Source organism: Chrysemys picta, chromosome 15 (genome assembly GCF_011386835.1).
Source record: "Chrysemys picta bellii isolate R12L10 chromosome 15, ASM1138683v2, whole genome shotgun sequence".
In the NCBI taxonomy this organism is placed as follows: domain Eukaryota; kingdom Metazoa; phylum Chordata; order Testudines; family Emydidae; genus Chrysemys; species Chrysemys picta.
The window spans coordinates 30,149,492-30,158,661 of record NC_088805.1 but is presented as its reverse complement, the minus strand read 5'-3'; the positions used below and the strand labels follow the sequence as shown (position 1 = coordinate 30,158,661).

The following is a 9,170-nucleotide window of genomic DNA, read 5'->3' as shown; positions in this document are numbered from 1 at the left end:
TCAGAATCTCTTTGCTTTTGTGGGTTTATTTCTCAGAAGGGATTTATTATTATTATTATTGTCGGAGGGTTTTATAGTACTGCAAACCCCAACCATTCAAATATTGTGAGTCAGGCCCCCCAAAAGCACCCAATATTAACTGGGTTTTTAAAATTGCCTTCTGGTTTTCAAACCTTTATGGTGCACTTGTTTCATGATTATAAAGCTCTTCTCGGCAACCAAGCGGGCTAGAATCTTTATTTTGAAAAAAATGAAACTGAGACTCTCATGAGTCCAGCAACTGGGGATTTAAGCAAAACACCAATTATTACGTAGCCAGAGATAAAACCGTGCGAGGTGGCAGTGCCGAATCCGCTTGCAATGGGAACTACGTTTTGACTTGCTGGTGATCCTGTGAAGCTGTCACTAGACCAGGGGTGGGCAAACTTTTTGGCCCGAGGGCCACATCGGGGAATAGAAATTGTATGGTGCGGATGGGGTGCAGGAGGGGGTGCGGGCTCTGGGGATGAGGAGTTTGGGGTGTAGGACGGTGCTCTGGGCTGGGACCGAGGGGTTTGGAGGGCGGGAGGGGGATCAGGGCTGGGGCAGGGGTGCAGGAAGTGATGCAGGTTCCGTCTGGCTGTGCAGGCTCTGGGGTGAGGCTGGGGATGAGGATGAGAGGTTTGGGGTGCAGGAGGGGGCTCCGGGCTGGGATCAAGGGATTCGGAGGGCAGAAAGGGGATCAGGGCAGGGGGTTGGGGCATGGGGAGAGGCTCAGGGGTGTAAGCTCCGGGTGGCGCTTACCTCAAGTGGCTCCCAGAAGCAGTGGCATGTCCCTTCTCTGGCTCCTATGCGGAGGCGCGGCCAGGCGGCTCTGCGCGCTGCCCCATCCACAGGCACTGCCCCTGCAGCTCCCATTGGAGTGCATAGGAGCCGGAGCGGGGCCATGCCGTGGCTTCTGGGAGCCGTGTAGGGTGGCCAATTCCCTGCCTCCCCGGGAAGAGCAGCCAATCATAGCTGCTGCCAGTGGAGCTCTGCCCCGCCTGTGAGCAATGGAGACAGGATATTTCCTCTGGTCCTTCCCCTGCCTCCCTGCAACACCCAGCCTGGGAAGATGGGGCGGGGGGTAAAGAGCCCCCAGAGCTGGAAGAGGAGCAGAGGTGGAGGGAAAGGGGCAGACTTGATGGGAAATTGGGAGCAGAATGGGGCATGGTCAGATGGGGCTGAGAGCGCCTGCAACCGGGGCCAGAATCCCCATGATACGTTTGGGAGTGTTGTCACATACAAAGGGGAAGGGGCCAGCTGGGCCTATGGAGGGGACCTGTATCTACGATACTGGGCCTGAGCATGCTCCATCGTCCCCTTCCCCGCCCCCTTCCCCAAACCTGCACCGAACTGACCTGCTAAGGTCACAGGGACGGGGGGTAGGGCAAACACCTGTGGGCTGTCTGTACCGTGAATGCAGCATAGGGACGGGGGATTTGCTGAACCTGCTTCAGAGTTTGGGACCCCACCAGGCAGCCTCAGTCGATAGCATGAAGGTGCCTGAAAATGGCCGTATGCCGGCTTCCAGCTGCCCTTGCACGGGTTCGAGGGTGCAGCCGGCATGTTGCTATTCCAGTCCCCTGCAGGTGCTGCCATGCTAAGCAAGTGACTCATGACCCACCTGCTAGAGCATCACGGCCAGCCAGTATAAATGAGATGAGCCCAGTTGTGCAGCCAATGGAGGGTGCCCTACAGAATTAATGGGAGTCAATTTGGGGATTATCCTCATGGGTCTGGCCTACCCCTGGGGGTGGGGTGAAGAAAGCTCTTCCCTCCCAGAGCATGGGTTGGGATCCTTGGGGTTCAAGCCTTGGCTATCAGCCCCATTCAGCTTTAAGGTGTTCCTCAACTGAGCTGAGGAAAGTGTTGCCCCCTGGGCCGCCTTAGGGCACTCACCAGGGTCGGTTGCACTTTGGAGACTGGGAGGAGAGGGCAGGACTAAGGTTGGGGGTTGGAGGGACAGGGAGATGGCAGATCTGGGGGAGAGGAGAATTGATGTGGGGCAGAATTAATCCTGGGGCGTGGAAGACAGGCAGATGTGGGGGCAGAACTGATGTGGAGTCTGGGGGCAAATGTAAATGGTGGCTGGGGGGATGGTATTGATGTATGGGAGAAGACTTGATCTGTTGGGCTCTGTGCGGGGCAGGCAGAATTGATGTAGTGGGCTGTGTGTGGTGGAGGCAGGCTTGCCAACTCCGACTGAAGCTATTCCGGGAGATTTCCCCCCCCCCCCCCCAACATGACGTAATGTCATTTTCTTAAAATAGCCTATTAAAATCTCCTGGATTGCTTTCACTAGTGCATCACCGGGAGATCGATGCTGATTCTGGGAGACTCCAGGCCAATCCTAGTGGGAGAACTGATGTGGGGGGCTGGGGACCAGAATTGATGTTGGGGTGAGAACTCATGTGGGCGAAGGGGGGATTAGGGGGCAGAATTGATGTTGGGGGGAGAAGTGATGAGTGGGGGAATGGGGGCAGAATGGTGTGGAAAACTGAGGCAGGGGAAGAACCGATATTAGGGGTGTGAGGGCAGCAGAATTATTTGCTGGGCTGGGGGGGTGCAGATGTGAGGGCAGGAGGCATATAATTAATTGGAATTTTGGGGATAAGCTGAATGCTCTGTGCCATCAGATAGCAGCAGGAGCTCCTGAAGCAGGGGTCAAAATCCCCTTTCCCGTACATTTGGGAGAGATGGTGAGGCAGCTTGTCAGTTACACACAAGATGGGGCGGGCAGGGGGAGTTAAATAATCAAAAGGGCTGTCACAGACTGGGTGAAGGTAGGAGGGACCCCAATGCACACCCTGCCAGTGCTAACCCAGCCCAGCCAGGGGCATAGTCAGTATAGGTGCTGAGGGTGGTACTGCACCCCCTGGCTTGAAACAGTAATAACCCAAATACATGGTTTCCACCCTTCAGCACCCGGACTATAAAAACGGTTCTAGCATCATTGATAGCCAGGTGAACAGAGGCAGGCCACACCCCTCCCACACATGCTTCCCTTGTGTGGGCAGGCAGGAGCAGTGGTGCAGGCTCTGACCTAGTCAACACCAGCCTACCGGCGTTGGGTGGCTCTTGCCTCCCCGGGTCCTCCCCACCACCCTCCCTTGGAGCGGTTTTCTCTCCCGTTTTCCCCCATGAACAGCCTCAGCCCCTGCAGCACTAATGGGCTAGTACCCTCTTTTGCATTAGACTGGAGAAGGAACGGCCCAGTGCCTGCTCCCTTCATACAGAAAAGGAGGGGATGTGTAACATTTAATACACACTTTTTTCTTGATATAACGCTGCCTATAGACAAACATATTGTTCCCACCCCCCAACACAGGCTTACAAAGCATCTGGAGTAATGCCAGCTTCCAGTACTCAAAACCCATTAGACAAGGCCCCACCAAACAAGGATTTATTAATAAAATGTGTTTTTAATTTGCCTTCTTAAGATAGGAGGGAACCAGAACTTCCTTGCTGGGAAAAAATTTGCATTTCTAAATCTAAATGAAAAGTTAGAAACTCAACATTTTCTGAGGGAAGGAAACTTAAAAAAAAAAAAAAAAGCTAAACAAACCCTAAGGGCATTACTGGAAAAATTCCAGGTGCCATGTGGCCAGCCTGTCTGCCTGCCTGGTGACCTAGTGTTCAAAGGTCCACCTCTCACATTTGGTACCCCTTGTTTAAACTACTGCATAGACTGATGGCGAAAGTGGTACTTGAACTAGAAAAATCAGTATATTGTGCCTGCCTATTCTTAACAGCTCATGAATGTACTGCCTTCTAGTGGCCATTACCTGCTCTTTCAATTCAGTTTTTGGTTGTTAAATGCCATAGGATGAAACAGGGGTGTTTTTTAAAGTAGCCTCTAAACAGATATTTCCTAAGTTTTGAAATGCTAGGAAACGAACTGTAGGGTGGATGGATATGAATGCCCCAAAGAGTCAGAGAAATGGACTTTCAACAGAACTGTACCCAACAGAAATTGCCATAGATTGTTTAATATATTATATACAGCATATGCAATAAAACTGATCTGCAATTTCCTGCATAAACATTCAGATCAAGGCAAAACGCTTTCCAATATAACCCTTCTCTATACAAAACTTTAGGCAAAACTATACATTTAGTCTATGAATTTTAGCCCTTGCAACATTTGAAACCCCAGGATTTTCATTGCTGAAAACTCAACTGTCACACTCAGAGCTCTGTCTCCTTCACCCGTACACTTAATATGAAGTCAAGACAGGACAGTAGCGTGTGCTGAAATAAGCTCAAAAAAAATTCCAGTCATTTGAGCACCACAAGGGTGGTTTAATACATGTGGACCAGTGAAACATTGTGCGTCTCTTACAGCTTCATTTAGTACTGCACTGGTTCTCATCGCTAACATCTAAAGTAACTGCACTGCACATTTCAGTGGAACGAGAAAGCCAGCTTTCGTCTCACACAGGTTTAGGCTTTGGCTGCTTTCTTCTCTGGCTCTTCTTTCTTAGGATCCTGTTTCAACTTGTAGTCTGCCAGAGCAGCCCTGATTGCATCTTCAGCTAGCACTGAAAAGCGAAAGAGAGAACGAGCACTTTGAAACTGGTTTGTAAGTAAAGGGGGAAAAATGATCCACTTTCTAAAAATGGGTCAAAGACACGGTGCGACTATACAACAGAGCCACCAGCAGAAACAGAGAAGGGTAGATTTTCTTGCAGGTCCCAACTGGGATACAGGAGAAGTGATTCTACAGCAAAGCTTGCTCTGGCTCCGGCCTGCACTATTCCTTAGTTGAGGAAATGCTTTTAATTGTCTGAGGAATTAACTGACGTTTTAGACAGACATCCCCACCTTCCCCCCTCTTCCATTTGCCAACTGACTGCACAGCTCTCTCATTCAACATCCTTAATCTGGGTTATGTTCCTTTTCCTTTCAAGGGAGCTAACAAAGGAGGGTTTTTTTTTAAAAACGGGGCCTATGCCATCTTTTCTGCTTTGCCATACCAGCATCAGAAACGTCAACTCTGGTCATCATTTGCTTCTGAACTTAGACTTACATTGAGGGGGAAGGGGTCCTGAATCTTTAAAGTTCATGACTAATATTTTGGAGAAAGGAAAATTGGTCAGACAAGACTCCTTCTGATTAAAAGCTCAGGTTTCCATTTTTGGCTCTTTGATGTCACTTTACTAGTTCTCTAGTCACCACAGACTCTTCTAGATGAAAGACCTGGTTTCTAATGTAAAAATAAAAGCAGAATGTCTTCTAGGCCCCCATTGTACCTCCCAAAACAGCCAACCCCCGATTTGTTTCTTTTGCAGGTCACCTTTAAAAAGAGATCAGTAGAACTGGGCACTTGACTTGGGAGAACTTATGGCAGACTCAAAAGACAGGTAACACTAGATACATCCTGATGCACCCATGTAAGTCCTCTGCAAATACCTAGAGACCTCAATAATAAGAGCTAGAGTTGTACCATGTTTCTGGGCTTTGTCTGACAACATAGATTTTAATTTTTAAAATAGTTCAGTGTTTAAACAATCGGTATTTAACTTGTGACTTACTAGAACAGTGTAGTTTAACTGGAGGAAGGCACAGCTCTTTAGCAATATCAGTATTTCTGATCTTCAAGGCTTCGTCAACCTGAAATGTATAAACCTGTTAATATACGATTGACTGCTTGCCACCAAACACCTTAGGTGGTGTACATGTGCCACAGATTTGTGAAAGGGGTGTTTTGAGGACTAGCCTTCAGGATGGGGGTTCAGAGAGAAACATAGGAAGAATTATTATTTTGTTATACTCAACGATTGTGCACAAGTATTTTAAAGGACTGTGTATAAACAAATTGACATAACCACCCCATCAACATCTTTCCCATTCTCCTTCCATCCCAAAATACCAGCTTTAAGGAAAAGGTTTTCAAATGAACAGTTGCAGATGACCGAAGTCGAGGCACACACTAGTGTTCTAGGTTGTGACCTTACAAGGAACCTATATTGGCAGTTCGTGCATTTACAGCTGTACGGCACTATGTGCATAAGACTGACAACTTGATGTTTTAGACTGATGGGGAAAGGATAGGTAGAAACCTAAATAATCTCAGAAGAGCTGCTTAGTTGTTGGAAGAAGTCCTGGTGCTTGTGTGGAAGAGAATATACATACATTATTTCTGGCTATGTAAGCTCTGGCCATTCTGAAAATCATCCAGCTACCCGAGTAAGAGCTGCCTTTCCAGAAATGGAAATTAAAACTACTGAACTAGAAAAGTCAAATTCCCATGCTAGAGATGGAAGAGATTCTTAATCTCCCTCATTCTAGAAAAAAAATTCACGCTAGGTAAAATGTCATCGCCAGACTATGCTTTTCAGACCACTATTCCACATCTGGTCTCGGATACTGGAGGGTGTAGCATTAATAGCAATCGCTGGAGACCGCTGCCGGCTCCTGTGTAATATGCTCTCATAGGTGTGAAGTCAGTTTTACCGTTTTCCCTTTAATCCATTCTGTGGCCAATGAGCTTGAGGCAATTGCCGATCCACAGCCAAATGTTTTGAATCTTGCATCAATAATTTTTCCATTTTTATCCACTTCAACCTGCAAGAGTTTCAATGACATCAGTTCCGTTTAGATCACATGCTTGTACTAACAACACTGAAGAGGACTCAACTGGATAATGGTTTAATTTGAGCCTAGTCATCTAGAAGTCAGGGGCAAGATTCCCTTTTCACTGGTGTCCAGTGAAGCAGGATACGTAGGGCCTATGACTGAGGCAAGGAATGTTGTAAAACATTTACGTTTTAGTTCTAGAAATAGAAAATAATTTTACTAATGGTTTAAGCCTGCAGTTACTGGTCAGAGGACATACTCTACTTAGTTGCAAAAGGTGAGTCAAAAGCAGTCTGCAGGTCTGACACCTGCCCCTGAATCCTCCTGTTATTTTTTGTGGTTTTACCAGAACATTTTTCCTTTTTTAATTCCCCCACCCCTTTATGTTGTGTGAAGAACCCACAAAAACAACAATGGGAAAAATGACAATACATGGGAAACAGTGAACGTTCACAAAGTGCTATCAGATGTATAAACAAGACAGAAACCTCACTCTAGCATAAGGTACCACTTGTAATACCATTAGATGAAAATTCTCTGACAGAAGTGTCATGATTAGGTGGCTCTCATTTAAGAGTAACAAGCTCATAGTCCACAGCTTCCATTTTGTAATGTTACTTTGTCTCATCATCAGCTGTTCTTTCTTGCAAACAACTTATGATTATCAACATAATCAGTGTGGTCAATTCATAATATTAATTATACTAGAATTCTCTCTCAGTGACTAGAGCTTAACTTCAAGTCACTAGATAACAAAATTCAGCATTTTTTTAGCCACACAGAAATAAGCGGGGCATTGTTGTTATGTATTTGTAAGCTCACCTGTAGTTTCATAACATCGCCACAGGCAGGAGCACCCACTAATCCAGTGCCAACGTTCTTTGCACTCTTATCAAGGGAGCCCACATTTCTAGGATTCTCATAGTGATCCACTACCTACAAGAAGAAAGAAGAACAGGAGTACTTGTGGCACCTTAGAGACTAACAAATTCCTACAAGGGAATTTGATCTGCAATGACTATGGTGTCTACAGTCCCCAGCCAGGAAAGTGCTCATAAAGCCTGCACCGTTTAAAACATGCATCAGACAAAGCCCAGCGCATGGCAAGGCACACAGCTAATAACCCCCACAGCTGACCCATCCTCAAAGATAGGGGCTCTCAGCCAGTGCATGGGGGTTCATAAGCTCCCTTATCCCCCAACAGCCAGACCCCCTTCTCATCTCCCACTCTTAAGGTCCCCATACAACTTTCAGGATCCTGCCCCCAGCCTCTTCCTCACCCCCCAATGCTGCTCACACTCCCCCAGTCCCGTCCCCCTTCCACATCCTCCCAGCCCCCAATGCTGCTCCCTCTCCCCCAGTCCCTTCCACATCCCCCCAATCCCACCCCCCCAGCCCCAATGCTGCGCCCACTCCCTTCCCCCTTCCTCACCCCCCCAGCCCCCAATGCTACTCCCTCTCCCCCAGTCCCTTCCCCCTTCCTCACCCCCCAGTCCGACCCCCCCAGCCCCCAATGCTGCTCCCTCTCTCCCAGTCCCTTCCCCCTTCCACATCCTCCCAGCCCCCAATGCTGCTCCCTCCCCCCCAGTTCCGCCCCCCCAGCCCGGCACCCGCAGCCCCGCACCGACCTTCTTGTGATACCCCGCGGTGGGATCCGCCAGCCCCATGAGTCCGGGTCTCAGCAGCGCAGCAACAGCCCGACCCCCCGTTATCCGCAGCGCCGCCATCTTCCCGACATCCCCCCACCCCTCTGCGCACTGTTAGGAGAGCGTTACGTCACGCCCCGCCGCGCCCCACGTGACCCCTACGTGCGCCGGCCCCGCCCCCTCGCGAGGCGGGCGCGAGGCCGTGATCGGAGGTCGCGGAGGGCGCGTACCCGCCCCTCCCATCCCTGCCGCTGCGGCGCCGCATTGTTGTGCTGCCTGGGGCCGGGGCCGCCCTTTGCTCGGAGCCTGGGAAACGGCCCCTCCCTCTGCGCACGTTGCAGGGTTCCCGCCGCTCACGGCGCTGCACCCACCCAGCCGCCGTCTTCAACCTCCCCCCTTCCACATGCGCGTGACCAGCCAGCCCCCGCCACCCCGGCGCAGGCAGACCCGGCCCGTTGCACCGCGCGTGTGTGCCCTCCGGGTTTGATTGTTGCGATTCACTCAAGCCTCGATCCAGCGAAGATGATGCATGTCGGTTAAGGACGTGTTTGAGGGGTAGAGCGAGCACTCTAGGACTGAAGCCACAATCCCTGCAGAAGCTCCAGTTGGTACAAATGCTAACAGACCCTGTGCTCCCCAGTGACTTCAGATCTCAATTCCAAGTCTCTGTCCTGATGTTGAGAGCCCTCCACAGGACTCACCCTGACAGATGATTGCCTCGCATGCTGTTTATCCCAAGCCTGAATTTGCCCCCCCCCCCCAATTTGCTGTACTGTGCTGTAGTTTGACAGCTAGCTAGCGAGGATTCACTATCAGAAAGCTAAATGCAATAGCTCTCCTGTTGGTCTGTTTTGTTCCTTACTGGCTGTTTTATTTGGCTTCGGGGGAGTGAGTGCAAACCGCGGGATCAAGCTTTTTGAGGAA

General features: G+C 49.6%; 1 protein-coding gene across 1 annotated transcript; it reads right to left on the bottom strand.

Moving 5' to 3' along the window:
• Window positions 1-3,994: 3,994 nt before the first annotated feature.
• Window positions 3,995-8,422, bottom strand: ISCU (iron-sulfur cluster assembly enzyme). The gene is made up of 5 exons (XM_005298571.5): window positions 8,229-8,422; window positions 7,423-7,536; window positions 6,478-6,588; window positions 5,556-5,634; window positions 3,995-4,562 (listed from the first exon to the last, which is right to left on the bottom strand). The coding sequence occupies exons 1-5, from the start codon at window positions 8,325-8,327 to the stop codon at window positions 4,465-4,467; spliced, it is 501 nt and encodes a 166-aa protein (XP_005298628.1). The 5' UTR covers window positions 8,328-8,422; the 3' UTR covers window positions 3,995-4,464.
• Window positions 8,423-9,170: the final 748 nt, after the last annotated feature.

Coding starts and splice junctions, on each gene's coding strand:
- ISCU (XM_005298571.5), bottom strand. CDS start 8,327: ATGGCGGCGCTGCGGATAACGGGGGGTCGGGCTGTTGCTGCGCTGCTG. Junction 5,635..6,477: donor AATGGATTAAAGGGAAAACG/GTAAAACTGACT, acceptor TATACATTTCAG/GTTGACGAAGCCTTGAAGAT. Junction 4,563..5,555: donor AGTTAAACTACACTGTTCTA/GTAAGTCACAAG, acceptor TTCGCTTTTCAG/TGCTAGCTGAAGATGCAATC.